General features: G+C 51.1%; 1 protein-coding gene across 6 annotated transcripts in view; it reads right to left on the reverse strand.

The window, feature by feature from the left end:
• Positions 1-685: 685 nt before the first annotated feature.
• Positions 686-15,084, reverse strand: part of LOC119966812 (regulator of G-protein signaling 17-like) — a 51,646-nt gene continuing 37,247 nt past the window's right edge. For 5 of the 6 annotated variants that reach the window (XM_038798809.1, XM_038798789.1, XM_038798793.1 and 2 more), the window contains one exon: positions 11,636-12,176. In XM_038798809.1, the coding sequence (XP_038654737.1) occupies positions 11,916-12,176 (261 nt within the window). In that variant the 3' untranslated portion in view covers positions 11,636-11,915. Of the gene's footprint in view, positions 1,454-11,635; positions 12,177-15,084 lie in introns of those variants that run through there. The other variant, XM_038798799.1, reaches the window with a different exon arrangement.

The following is a 15,084-nucleotide window of genomic DNA, read 5'->3' on the forward strand; positions in this document are numbered from 1 at the left end:
TTCACAATCAACCACGTTACAGTGGATCTGGAGTCATGTAGGCCAGACTGACCAGATAAGATTTCCTAGTCCAGTGACAATACCACAATGCCACTGCCTCCCCAGTAACTGTAATGCAGGACATGCAGCAGTTAATTAGTGCACCACAAGATCCAACAACAGTAATGTGATGAAGATCAGATCATTTGTTTTTGATATTGATTGGGGGATAAATACTGGCCAGGACCCTGGGAAGGAGCTCGCTGCTCATCTTCAAAGTAGTGCCATAGAATCTTTTGCGTTGACCCAAGAAGGTAGATGGGGCTTTGGTTTAGGTAAAGGTAAAGTCGCCATAGTCCCAGATGCCCATAGGCTGCTTTCCCCTTTGAGGTGACTGGTGATGACTTAACCTGAGGTTCACCACACCTCAGGTGAGGGGCAAGGTTCAGAAGTCGGGGCCTTCATGAATAACCATGGTTACTTTTGGTTTAACACCTCGTCCGAAAGACAGAACCTCTAACAGTGCTGCACTGGGAGGTCAGATTAAATGCCCAAGTCTCTGGAGTGGGACTCTAATTAGTAACCCCAGCTATAATGAGATGCCTGCTGGTGTCCCAAAACTGCCAGCACTATAAAGCAACGCTGAATAAATAAAGAAAACAAGTAACAGGATTAGTTTAAATGACCAATCATCTCTAAAACAATGTCCATCAATTCTACAAAACAGTTTATTAAGACAATGATTTTAACTACTTAGCCACCAGAAACATGAAACTGTCCATTCATAAATACTCAGGAAGCTTTGCAAGACATTGGAGGGCCACCGAGATGAAAAGTAAAACTGGAAACCTGAAATGAAAACATCCAATTGCACAAGTGAATGGGATATTTGAAAGAGAGAGATAGGTTATCATCCAGGGCATTACCTTTCCACAAGACTCCACTTTGCTCACCTTGGATTGGACCTAGACATTGTGAGAATGTTCAAATCTGATGGGAGTGAGTGAGTGTTGAAGTCTCCAATCTCTTTCCAGGTAGATCAGCAAGTTATGGAGGGTTTCTGATACAGCACTGGACAGAACACCCTTGTCTATGTTATCAGTAAGGCAAGTGGTGCTCATTTTGGCGAGAGATTGATGGCCATGTTTTGCTTCAAGAAATGTGTGAAGGATCCTCACAGGAGGCCTGAGGGTTTGATTCTTCATAGTCCTTTGTTGAGAAGTTCTTTGCATTGCCTCGATTTTTGGTGTTGGGCACAGTGCTGGGGCGATTGTCACAGTCACGAGTCCAGGGCATTGCCTGAGGCTGTTAAGTTTTGCAGAAGGGATTTGTACATTGGTGAATTCAAGAACCTTGGGTAGGAGTCCCTGTGCATCAGTGCATATATCTGCACCTGTGCTTCATCAAACATATCTGCTGTTGGCATTGCCATGCTGTTGTTTATTGTCTCTCGCACACTTGCATCAATGCTGACCTAGACAAAGAAAACCTCAGCTGTGAACTTTTACACTTTGCCAGAATACATCCTTTATTTTAAAGCAGGGGTGATGCTTTCACAGACCCCTTTTGGAAAAGATCATATTATCTGAGAGTAGCTGTTTGTGAGACATGAACAGTTCAAACTCCTGTTAATTTTAAAATAATGTATGAATTGAATGTATTCCACACCTACCTTTATAACAGATACCAATTCGTATCCACTCCAATAACTACCAGATTGAAAGCTATCAACTGGGTTCACTAATAACTTTAGGGAAGGAAATCTGCTATCCTTTCCTGGTCTGGTCTATTTGTGACTCCAAACCCACAGCAATGTGGTTGATTCTTAGATACCTTCTGAAATGGGCTAGCAAGCCACTTAATTTTGCTTAACAGTTTGATACAATTATGATAATAAGGACAGAGCGCCTGCCACTGACCTAGGCCCATACCCAGCAAAGTCTTTCTCCCTATTGTCTGGGGCCTGTGGCAAAATTGGGGAGCTTTCCACACACTAAACACACAGCAGCTTGACACCTCGATTCGAATCTCCCAAGCCCGCAGCAGGGACCTGCCTTGCTGCAAGTTTCTCTCCCAGCCATGCACTGTCCTGGCTTGGACATATATCACCATTCCTTTATAATCGCTGGGTTAAAAAGAGCATGGAATTTCTTCCCTTGCAACACTGTGGGTGTATTTACACCACTGACTGCAACAGTTGAAGAAGATGGCTCACCTTCTTGGCTCATGCAAGACCAATTATGGATGGACATTAAATGCTGGCCTTGCAGTGACACCCACATTCCAAAGCCACAGACTTGCTTAAGTGCTGTAGCTGCTGGAGCTGGGAAGGAGGAATGAAAGGTCTTGCATTTCTATTGGCAATGTGTTAGAAAACAGAGCCGTGAGAAGTGGCTGCCTTTTCAGTCTGGAGGGAGACCATGGTTCAGTACCAGACTACTTATTTTTGCACATACTTGAAAGACCCAGGCGCGATTCTCCGCTCCCCACGCGGCCTGAGAGAATCGCGGGAGGGCCACCCGACATTTTTTGCGCCCCCTGTGATTCTCCAACCCCCCCCCCACCCCGCTCGGATAAATCGGCGCTCGCCGTTTTTCACGGCGAACGGCGATTCTCCGAGCCCGAGCGGCCGGCCCTTTACGCCCGTTTCACGACAGCGGCAAACACACCTGGTCGCTGCATTCATGAAACGGGCGGCAGATACCTGTTTGGGGCATCTAGGGGCCCGATTATTACGGGAGCACCACGACTGTGCTCGGGAGGGGACAGGCCCGCGATCAGTGCCCACCGATCGTCGGGCCAGCGTCCAAAACGGACGCAGTCTTTCCCCCTCCACCGCCCGACAAGATCAAGCTGCCACGTCTTGCCGGGCGGCTGAGGAGAAAGACGGCCACCGCGCATGCGCGGGTTCGTGCCGTCTGCGCGATGAAGTAATCCGCTCATGCGCGGGTTGTAACCGGCAACCCGTACATGCGCGGATGACTTCACATTCTCAGCGTGACGAGGTTGCTGCCGAGAAAGACAGAGGCCCGCTCCTAGCCCCCCGGGTGGGGTGAATTAGGTGTGGGGAGCGGGCTCCGAGGCCGTCGTGAACCTCGGCCGAGTTCACGACGGCCTTCACCAATTCGGCCCCCTGCGGAGAATTCCGCCCATGGATTACAGGAAACAACATTGAAATTTGCAGGTGAACATAGTAAACCATGAGGAATGTAATAGACTTCATGAGGACATAGGCCGGGGAAATGGTTGGGAAAAGGTAAAAACTAGGGATTGCCATACTGCAAATGCTAATGACAAGGTGGATGATTGGGAGAACTTTAAGGTTCCGTAAAAGGCTACTAAAAATAAAATCCAAAGAGGTAAGATGAACTACAAACGGAAATTAGCAGAAAACAAACTAATACCAAAAAGTTCTATAAGTATATAAAGATGAAGAGAATAACTAAAAGTAAATGTTGGCTCTTTAGAGGTGAGGTAATAATGGGGAACACAGGCTGGAAAGATTTAGAATCTGGCCGAGAATCACGGCGTGGGTACAGCTGCTGTATCGGGAGCCGATGGCGAGTGTTCACACAAACAACGCGAGTTGGAGTGTTTTGCTCTGCACCAGGGTACGAGGCAGGAGTGTCCTATTCCCCCCTGCTGTTTGCCTTAGCGATAGAGTCACTGGCGATCGCTCTAATGAGCTTGGGGTTGTGTAAGGGGAAATTAAGAGGGGGGATGGAACAGAGGGTATCTTTGCATGCTGTTGTATTACTGTACATCTCAGAGCCGAATACATCGGTGGGGAATATAATGGTGCTGTTCCAAAGGTTCTCGGGGGATAAATTGAACCTGGGTAAGAGCAAGTATTTTATAGTGTCCTGGGTTGGGGGGGGAGGAGGGGAGGGGCTGGGAAGGGGGGGTGGGGGGCTGGGAAGGGGGGGTGGGGGGCTGGGAAGGGGGGGGGGGAGGGGGCTGGGTGGTGGGCTGCCATTTTGCAGCTTGGCAACCCACTTCAGGTACTTGGGCGTGCAGGTGGCATGTGATTTGGGGGTGGGGGGGGAAGATCTCTGAAAATATAGCTTGGTGGAGAGGGTGAAGGCCGACTTGGCAAGATGTGACAACCTCCCTCTGTTATTGGTGGGCCGGGTGCGACTGGTTAAAATGAAAGTGCTACCTCGATTTCTGTTTCTATTTCAGTGCCTGCCGATCTTTCTACCCAAATCGTCTTTCAAGGATGTGGACAAGGTGGTCACCTCATTTATTTGGGGGCTTTGGGGGGGGGGAGAAGGTAGCCAGGAATAGGAGGGTGGTCCTGCCGAGAGGGCGGGAAGGGGGAGGGGCTGGACTAGGCCACCCAAACTTCTCTTATTATTGGCCGGCGAACGTGGAGAAGGTGCATGGCTGGATTGTTGGGGGCGGGAGTCCTGGTGTGATAAAATGGAGGAGGGCTCAGGGTTGAGGGCGCTGTCAACGGCGCCGCTCCCAATGGCCTTTGGCAAGTGTTTGGCGAGCCCGGTGGTAATGGCACATTTGAAGATCTGGAGGCAGTTTAGTCAGCACTTCAAGCTGGGGGCCGGATTGGGAGCGATGCCGATTAAGGGGAATCATAGGTTCGAGCCGAGGAGACTGTATGCAAGGTTTCGGAGGTGAGAGGAGAGGGGGATTTGGGCAGCAAAGGATCTGGGATGATTTGGGAGGTTGGAGGAGCTGGGAGAGAAGTACGGGTTGGCGCAGGAGGAAGGGTTTAGGTACCTACAAATCAGACGTTTTGCGATGTTATGATATTTTAACATTTCCTGGACTCTGGAAAGGCCCCGGTGGACTGGATACACATTAATGTGACGTCCCTATTCAAAAAGGGAGAGAGGCAAAAAGTCAGAAACTATTGACCGGTTAGCTTGACCTCTGGTGAGAAGTTGCTGGAATCAATAATTAAGGAAGAGATGACCGAACATTTGGAAAGATAAAGCTCAATCCACCATTGTCAACATGATTTTATGAAGGGTAAGTCACGCTTGACAAAGTTGCTTGAGTTCTTTGAGGATGTAACCAGCAAGTTGGATAATGGGGAACCTGTAGATGTCGTATATCTGGACTTCCAGAAGGCATTTGAGAAGGTGCCGTATAAAAGACTGATTCAGAAGGTGAGATCGTGGGAGATTGGGGGTGGAGTACTAGATTGCATTGAGGATTGGCTGACTGACAGCAAGCAGAGGATCGGGATAAATGGGTGTTTCTCTGGCTGGTGAACTAACTAGCGGGGTGCCGCAGGGTTCAGTCCTCGGACCTCAACCATTTACAATCTATATAAATGATCTGCAAGAAGGCAGCTGAACACGAATGTGCGGAGATTGTTGAACGTCATCATGATGCCGGCGATTGAGGGGGAGGCAGAGATAGTGGTGGCGCTGGATGCGGAGAAGGCCTTCGATAGAGTGGAGTGGGGGTACCTATGGGAGGCGTTGGGGAGGTTTGGATTTGGTGAAGGGTTCATTAGATGGGTAAGGCTGCTATATGAGGCCCCGATGGCATGCGTGGCCACAAATGGGAGGAGGTCGGAGTACTTCCGGCTTTACCGAGGGACCAGGCAGGGTTGCCCCCTGACCCCCTTGTTGTTTGCACTGGCAATCGAGCCGCTGGCAATGGCGTTGAGGGATTCAGAGAGGTGGAGAGGTTTGGTGCGAGGTGGGGAGGAACATAGGGTGTCGTTGTATGCCGATGACCTGTTACTGTATGTGGCGGACCCGGTGGGAGGGATGCCGGGGGTGATGGAGCTGCTAGCTCAGTTTGGGACCTTTTCAGGTTATAAATTAAATTTAGGCAAGAGTGAGGTGTTTGTGGTGCACCCTGGAGACCAGGAGGAAGGAATTGGTAGGCTCCCGCTTAGGCGGGCAGGGGAGAGCTTTAGGTACCTGGGGGTGCAGGTGGCCAGGGACTGGGGGACTCTTCACAAACATAATTTCACCAGACTTGTAGATCAGATGGAGGAGGAGTTCAAGAGGTGGGACATGCTGCCATTGTCGTTGGCGGGGAGGGTACAGTCCGTCAAAATGACGGTGCTTCCGAGGTTCTTGTTCCTCTTTCAGTGCCTGCCCATCTTTATCCCCAGGGCCTTCTTTAGGAGAGTGACTAGCAGTATTTTGAACTTTGTGTGGGCACATGGGACTCCGAGAGTGCAGAGGGTGTTCCTGGAGCGAGGGAGGGATAGAGGCGGGCTGGCGCTGCCCAACCTTCTGGGGTACTATTGGGCGGCCAATGTGTCAATGGTGCGTAAATGGGTGATGGAGGGGGGAAGGGCGGCGTGGAAAAGAATGGAGATGGCGTCATGTAGAGGTACGAGCCTGGGTGCCATGGTAACGGCACCGTTGCCGCTCTCCCCTAAGAGGTTTACCACGAGCCCGGTGGTGGCGGCGACCCTAAGAATCTGGGGACAGTGGAGACGGCATAGGGGGGAAACAGGGGGCTCGATGGAGGCTCCATTGGGTGGCAACCATCGGTTCATCCCGGGGAACAAGGATGGGGGGATTTAGGGGGTGGCAAAGGGCGGGCATCAGTAAATTGAGGGACCTGTTTATTGGCGGGAGGTTTGCGGGCTTGGGGGAACTGGAAGATAAATTTGGGCTCCCCAAGGGAACATGTTCAGATACTTGCAGGTAAAGGCGTTTGCTAGGCGACAGGTAGAGGGATTCCCTTTGCTGCCCTCGCGGGGGACAACGGACAGAGTGCTTTCGGGGGTGTGGGTCGGAGAGGGGAAGGTGTCTGACATCTATAAGGTAATGCAGGAGGTGGAGGAGTCGTTAGTGGAGGAGCTGAAGGCTAAATGGGAGGAGGAACTCGGGGAGCAGATAGAGGACGGGACTTGGGCGGATGCCTTGGAGAGAGTCAACTCTTCCTCCTCATGTGCGAGGCTTAGTCTCATCCAATTTAAGGTGCTGCACCGGGCCCACATGTCCGGGACTAGGATGAGTAGGTTCTTTGGGGGTGAGGACAGGTGCACCAGATGTTCGGGGAGTCCAGTGAACCACGCCCAAATGTTCTGGGCATGCCCAGCACTGGAAGAATTCTGGAAGGGGGTGGCGGGGACGGTGTCGAGGGTGGTTGGATCCAGGGTCAAACCAGGGTGGGGACTCGCAATTTCTGGAGTTGCAGTAGAGCCGGGAGTGCAGGAGGCGAAAGAGGCCGGTGTCCTGGCCTTTGCGTCCCTTGTAGCCCGACGAAGGATCTTGCTACAGTGGAAGGATGCGAGGCCCCCAAGTGTGGAGACCTGGATCAGTGACATGGCGGGATTTATAAAATTGGAAAGGGTCAAATTTGCCCTGAGAGGATCAATACAAGGGTTCTATAAATGATGGCAGCCTTTTCTGGACTTCGTGGCTCAAAGATAGGTAACTTGGTCAATAGCAGCAGCAACCCGGGGGGGGGGGGGGGGGGGGGGGCGGGGGTGTTCCTTATTGTAGTTTCTATTCTGTAACTTTATATTGTGTTAATTTGCATTGTGGTTAAAATGCTGTGTTGTTCATGGAGGTGGGGCGAATGTTTATGATTGCTAATATTATTGTTATATTTGGTATTTTACTATGGTGCGTTATTGTTGTATAAATTCAAAATTTTTCAAAAAAAATTATTTCAAAAAAATTAAATAAATGATCTGCAAGTAGGGACAGAGTGTAACATAGCAACATTTGTGGATGACACTAAAACAGGTGGGAAAGCAGGCTGTGAAGAGGAGATAAAAGAGTTTACAGATGGATCGTACAGATAGGCTAGGAGAATTGGCCAAAATTTGGCAGATAGTGTTTAATGTGGATAAGTATCCATTTTGGCTGAAAAAAATAGGCAAATTATCATCTAAATGGTAAGCAGATTAAAAATGTGTCTGGGCAGAGGGATTTGGGTGTCTTTGTTCATGAATTGCAGAAAGTAGGTATGCATACAGAATGTAATTAAAAAGGCAAATGGAATTTTAGCGTTTATTGCAGAAGGACAAGAATATAAAAGTATACAGGTGTTGTTGCAAAAGTATAGGGTGTTAGTGAGACCATATCTGGAGCATTGTGTCCAGTTTTGGTCTCCTTATTTGAGGAGGGATTTTGTGGTGGTATTGGAGGCAGTTCAGAGGAGGTTCACCAGATTCTTTCCAGGGATGAAAGGGTTGATGTATGAGGAGAGATTAAACAGTTTGGGCTTATACTCGCTGGAATTTAGAAAGATGAGAGGGGATCTGATCGAGGTATATACAAATACTAAGGGATTGATAAGTAAATGTAGACCAAATGTTTCCCTCTTGTGGGGTATTCTAGAACAAATGATCACAGATACAGATTGAGAGGTGGTAGATTTAAAACTAAATGAGGAACCACTTCTCCAGTGGGTGGTGAATTTAAGGAACTCGCTGCCCCATAGTGCAGTGGGATCTGAATCATTAAATGGTTTCAAGAAGGAGAAAGATATATTTCTGATTTTAAAAAATGGGTGAAAGGGTTCTGGGATCTGGCAGGGTGGTGGATTTGAGACCATGCGGATCAGCGGACTTCTGGTGGCAGCCATGGAGTAAGTGATGGCACACAGGGCAGCTCTGGCTCGAAGGCGTACATCTGAGTTCTTGTCACTCGAAAATGGGAGAATTCTGACAGGAAAGTGGAGGAGAAGTACCCCAGGGAGTGGCATGTGTGCTGGTTATCAGACCTGGCAGAAGAAGATGAAAGACCTGGCCAAGGAACTGGAAGAGTGCAGTGGAGGAGGGTGTAGGGGGCGGTATATGAGTATGGGGAGAAGGCAAGTCGGATGCTGGCCCATCAGCTCCGGAAGGGGGAGGCAGCGAGACAGATAGGGGGAGTCACAGATGCAGGAAGGAACCTGGTGCGGAGTGGTAGGACATTAATGGGGTGTTCAGGTCCTTCTACGAGGAGCTGTACCGGTCGGTGCCCACTAGGGAGGTGGGCGGGATGGGACCGCTTTCTGGATAAGCTGGAGTTCCCAAGAGTGGAGGAGGAGCGGGTGGAGGGTCTGGGGGCCCCAATCGAGTTGGAGGAGCTGATGGAGGCGCTGGGGAGCATGCAGACAGGGAAAGCACCGGGACCTGACGGGTTCCCGGTGGAGTTTTATAAGAAGTTCTCAGACCTGCTGGGCCCGCTGCTTGTGAGGACCCTGAATGAGGAGAGGGAGGGGGGGCTTTGCCCCCGACGATGTATAGAGCAATAATTTCACTGATCCTGAAGCGGGATAAGGACCCCCTCCAGTTTGGGTCTTACAGGCCGATCTCGCTCCTCAACGTGGACGGAAAGTTGTTGGCTAAGATACTGTCCAGGAGGGTGGAAGATGTGGTCCCGCTGGTTATCCATGAGGACCAAACGGGGTTTGTGAAGGGGAGGCAGCTGAATGTCAATGTGCGGCAGCTTCTTAATGTTATGATGATGTCGGCGGCGGATGGGGAGGCGGAAATAGTAGCATCGATGGATGCGGAGAAAGCCTTCGATAGGGTGGTGTGGAGTTACCTGTGGGAGGTGTTGAGGAGATTTGGGTTTGGTGAGGGCTTCATTAGCTGGGTGAGGCTGCTGTACAGCTCCCCGATAGCGAGTGTGGTGACGAATGGGAGAAGGTCGGAGGACTTTCGGCTGTCCCAGGGGACGAGGCAGGGGTGCCCCATGTCTCCCCTGCTCTTCGCGTTAGCAATTGAACCCCTGGCCATGGCGCTGAGGGATTCGAAGAACTGGAGGGGGATTGTGTGGGGGTTGGGGGGGGGGGGGGGGGGCGCGAAGAGCACCGGTTGACTCTGTATGCGGATGATTTACTGTTGTACATCGTGGATCCGGGGGGGGGGGGGGTGATGCCAGAGGTGTTGAGGATACTTGGGGAGTTTGGGGACTTTTCGGGCTACAAGCTCAATGTGGGGAAGACTGAGCTGTTTGTGCTGTACTTGGTGGACCAGGAGAGGGAGATAGGGGAGCTCCCGTTGAAGAGGGCGGAGAGGAGCTTTAGATATCTTGGGGTCCAGATAGCTAGGAGCTGGGGGGCCCTGCATAGGCTAAACTTTTCGAGGCTGGTGGAACAGATGGAGGAGGAGTTTAGGAGGTGGGATGCGCTGCCACTCTCCTGGTTCAGTCGGCAGGGTTCAGTCGGTTAAGATGACGGTGCTCCCGAGGTTTTTGTTTCTCTTCCAGTGTCTCCCCATCTTGATTCCGAAGGCTTTCTTTAGGAGGGTTAATAAAGAGTATTCTGAGATTCGTGTGGGCGCGGAAGACCCCGAGAGTGAGGTGGGTATTCCTGGAGCAAGGCAGGGAGGTAGGTGGTTTGGCGTTGCCCAACCTGTGTGGGTACTACTGGGCTGCGAATGTGGCAATGATTCGTAGGTGGGTGATGGAGGGGGGAGGGTGTCGCATGGAAGAGGTTGGAGGTGGTGTCCTGTGTGGGCACGGGTTTGGAGGCACTGGTGACGGCCCCTCTCCCACTCCCCCCGGCAAGGTATTCTACGAGTCCAGTAGTGGTGGCTTCCCTCAAAATTTGGGGGCAGTGGAGGCCTCAGTTTGGACCCCGATACGGGGCAACCACCGGTTTGCACCAGGGAGAATGGATGGTAGGTTTTTGAGTTGGCATAGGGCAGGCATCAGGCGGATGGGGGACCTTTTCCTCAACAGGAAGTTTGCGACTTTAGAGGAGTTGGAGAGGTAGTGTGGTCTCCCCCCGGGAATACTTTCAGGTATATGCAGATTAGGGCGTTTGTTAAGCGGCAGGTGGCGGAGTTTCCGCTATTGCCGCCTAGGAGGGTGCAGGATAGGGTGCTCTCGGGGACGTGGGTCGGTGAGGGTCGAATCTTGGCAATTTATCAGGTGATGCAGGAGGGGGAGGAGGCCTCGGTGGAGGAGCTGAAAGCGAAGTACGAGGAGGAGCTAGAGGAGGAGATCGACGAGGGGATGTGGGCGGACGCCCTGGGGAGGGTGAATTCGTCCTCTTCTTGTGCATGACTCAGCTTAATTCAGCTGAAGGTGCTGCATAGGGCGCATATGACTGGGGCCAGGCTGAGCCGGTTCTTTGGGAGTGAGGGCAGGTGTGGGAGGTGTTCGGGAGGCCCGGCGAATCACACCAACATGTTCTGTGCGTGTCTGGCGTTGGAGGGGTTCTGGAAGGGGGTGGCGGGGACCTTGTCCAAGGTGGTCAGTTCCAGGGTGGAACCGGGCTGGGGGCTCGCTATCTTTGGGGTAGTATCGGAGCCGGGAGTGCAGGAGGCGAGAGAGGCCGGTATCCTGGCCTTTGCGTCTCTAGTAGCCCGGCACAGGATTCTTTTACAGTGGAGGGACTCGAAGCCCGAAATCCTGGATTAACGACATGGCCGGGTTAATCAAACTGGAGAGGGTCAAGTTTGCCCTGAGGGGGTCGGTACAAGGGTTCTTCCGGCGGTGGCAGCCTTTTCTTGATTTCCTGGCGGGGTGGTAGGGGGTGGTCAATCCCAGCAGCAACCCGAGGGGGGTGGGGATTATAGGTCTGTTAAGGGGGTTTGTTTTTGCAACTATATGTTTGTTACTTTCTTTTCTGTTAATTTATTGCTTTGTATTGGGGGGAGGGGTTTCTCTTTCTGTTTTTTCTATGCCTTGTTTAATTTATTGTTGGGAGAAAATTTGTTGTTGAAAAATTTGAATAAAAATTATTTTTAAAAAAAGGAACTGGAAGAGTGCAGTAGCAATCAGAAAGATGCCGTTTATTAGAGCGGTGTTTCGCGAACAAAGAAAGGAAATGCAGGAAGACCGGTCGAAGGAGCGGTTGCACCCCTGAAAAGCTCGATGGAGAGTCGATTGGATTTGTTTATTGTCACGTGTACCGAGCTACAATGAAAGGTACTTCTGAAAAGAAAGTACATGGGGCAAACATAAAATACACAACGCAAATACATAGATACAGGCATCAGGTGAAGTATACAGGACTGTAGTACTATTCAGCGGAGAAGATGTTTGAAGAGATCACATCAGTCCATAAGAGGGTCGCTTGGGAGCCGTAACAGCGGAGAAGAAGCTGTTTTTGAATCTGTTAGTGTATGTTCTCAGACTTTTGTATCTCCTGCCTGATGGAAGAAGTTGGAAGAGTGAGTAAGCCGGGTGGGAGGGGTCTTTGATTTTGCTGCCCGCTTTCCCCAGGCAGTGGGAGTTGTAGACTGTAGTGTCTTCCGGTCTTGGGCAGTACCAGGCTGTTATGAAGCCAATAGGGTGCTTTCTATGGTGCATCTGTAAAAGTTGGTAAGAGTCAATGAGGACATGCCGAATTTCCTTAGTTTCCTGAGTAAGTATAAGTGCTGTTGTGCATTCTTGGTCGTAGCGTGGATGTGAGTGGACCAGGACTGATTGTTGGTTATGTGCATACTTGGAGGCACAGGGTCGCGGATCCGGGAGATGAAGAGGGTGATGTCGGACCACAGTAGTGGCTTGGAGGTGGAGGTAGTCCTCCTGGAGAACCTTTGCAAGTCGTTAAGAGCAAAGGTAGAAGAGCAGAGCCTGCTTATCGTCGGCCTGCCTGAAGGTATGGAAGGCACGAGTGCCATGAGAAACGACTCGAGGATGCCGGCAGTGCTGGTGGCGGAAGGGGTGCTGGACAAGGCCCCATAGGTGAATAGAGCGCACAGGTCTCTAGGCAGAAGCCAAGAGTGGGGAAGCCACCGCAGGCGGTGATTGTAAGGCTCTACATTTGTGGAAAAGAAAAAGAACCTGTGGTGGGCCAGGGAAAAACAGAACTGTGAATGGGAGGGGAACAGGGTCCGAATATACCAGGACATTGTAGCGGAGCTGGCAAAAATGCATGCTGGATTCAACAGGGACAAGGCGGCTGTCTATCGGCGGCAGAATAGATTTGGGGTGCTGTACCGGCGAAGCTCTGGGTGACTTTCGAAGGCCCCAGAGGAGGCCAATGACTTTATTAAAGGGCATGTACTGGGGGAGAACAGAACTTTGATGGGAGACAAAAGAGTTGGCACAACGGAGTTCGGAGGACACGGGTAGGGGGGTTGGAGGGTGGGGGGCTTTTCTTTCTTCTCGGGCAGTGCTATTTCATTGGGATGACTATTTGTTAAGGGGTAATAATTTTGTAAGGGGGCAATTGCCCCTCCTCACCCCCCCCCCCCCCCCCCCCCCCCCCTCCTCCTGCCGCCTGTGGTGGTGTTTATTTTTTGGAGGAGGTGGCCTGTGGTTTTGGATGTGTCTTTGTTTGGCGGGGGGGGGGGGGGGGGGGGGGTGGAGAGAGGTCCACAGGAAGCTGTTTGAACAGATCAAGGTGGGGGGAGGGGTAGATCGGAAGAGCCTTCGGGCAGGAGCTGCCACACTGGCAGGTAATGCTGGTGAACGTAAATGATGTGGGACAGATGGCCCTGAGGGATGGCTGAGGGAGAGCAGGGGGGAGGAAGATGCAATGTTTTGGAGGGGATGTGTGGTCATGGGTGCAGAAGGGGGCCATCTTGAATGGGCCCGGTATAGCGTGAAATTAAAGGGATCAGAATCGTTAGGGGAGGATGGCAGGAGATGCACCTCTGGGTAAGGGATCAGGTTAGGCTGAGAAAGTGATGGGTGGGTCAGGTATTACACCCAGGGTTTGACTTGAAATTGCGTGGGTGGCCATTTTGCTGAGTAAAAAGACGGGGTTTGTGAGTGCAAAGGAAGTGAGGGACCCGGGTGGGAGATACGTGATAGTGAGCGGGGTGTTGGAGGGGATGCTGGTGGTAATTGTGAATGTATACGCACCAAATTCAATCCCGGGTTCAATTCTGGCCTCGGGTGACTGTGTGGAGTTTGCACTTTCTCCCCGTGTCTGCGTGGGTTTCCTCTGAGTGCTCAGGTTTTCCCCCACAGTGCAAAGATGTGCAGGTTATGTGGATTGGTTATGCTGAATTGGCTCTTCAAATCCAAGAAGGTGAGGTGAGATTACTGGGTTAGGGGGATAGGGTGGAGATGTGGGCTTGAGTAGGGTGCTCTTTCCAGGGCCAGTGCAGACTCGATGGGCCAAATGGCCTCCTTCTGCACTGTAGGGATTCTATGATTTGGAACAATGTCGGGTTGGTGAGGGGGCTGCTGGGAGCGATGCCAGACTTTGCCACACATCAGTTGATTATGGGAGGGAACTTTAAGTGTGTGCTGGAAACGAGGGTGGACAGGTCGAGCCCCAGGTCAATGGGAAGGCTGCGGCTGGCGAAGGAGCTGGGAGGGTTTATGGAAAGGATGGGCGGGTGGACCCGTGGTGATTTCAAGAACCTGGGCTGGGGGGTAATAGGGAGTACTCCTTCCTCTCGCACGTGTACAAAGTATAATCCACAATCAATTTTTTCTTATGGTGAGCCATGAGGTGTTGGTGGGTGTATTGGGAGCAGGGTACGCGAGGAAGTAAACACGTGGCTAAGGGATTGGTGTGGGAAAGAGGGATTCCACTTCATGGGACATTGGCATCAGTTTTGGAACCGGGGGGATCTGTACCGTTGGGACGGTCTCCACCTGAACCGATCTGGAACCAGTGTTCTAGCGAAGAGGATTAATAGGGTGGTCAGTAGGACTTTAAACTTCTGAGTTGGGGGGAAGGGAAAGTGAAAGCGACAGGGAGCATAGAGTTAAATGGCAAGATACGCAGGAGGATAACATGTAGGCAGGTGGATTTAAGCTTGAGGCAGACTAGGAATTCAACAAAAAGGAAGGATAACTTTGGACATCTTAGGACTTCCAATATCTGTAATGATAAGAAAGTTAGCATTAAGGCACTTTACCTGAATGCTCGTAGCATTTGTAACAAAGTGGACGAACTAATGGCACAGATCATCGTGAATGATTATGATGTGGTAGGCATCACAGAGACATGGCTGCAGGGGGTTCAGGACTGGCAGTTAAACATCCAAGGATATACAACCTATCGAAAAGACAGGGAGGTGGGCCGAGGGGGTGGGGTTGCCTTGTTAGTTAAGAACAAAATTAAATCTATGGCACTAAACGACAAAGGGTCGGATGATGTGGAGTCTGTGTGGGTAGAATTGAGGAGCCACAAAGGCAAAAAAACCATAATGGGAGTTATGTACAGACCTCCTAACAGTGGTCAGGACCAGAGGCGCAACATGTACCGGGAAATAGAAAAGGCATGTCAGAAAGGCAAGGTCACGGTGATCAT

Source organism: Scyliorhinus canicula, chromosome 1, assembly GCF_902713615.1.
Source record: "Scyliorhinus canicula chromosome 1, sScyCan1.1, whole genome shotgun sequence".
Classification (NCBI taxonomy): Eukaryota; Metazoa; Chordata; class Chondrichthyes; order Carcharhiniformes; family Scyliorhinidae; genus Scyliorhinus; species Scyliorhinus canicula.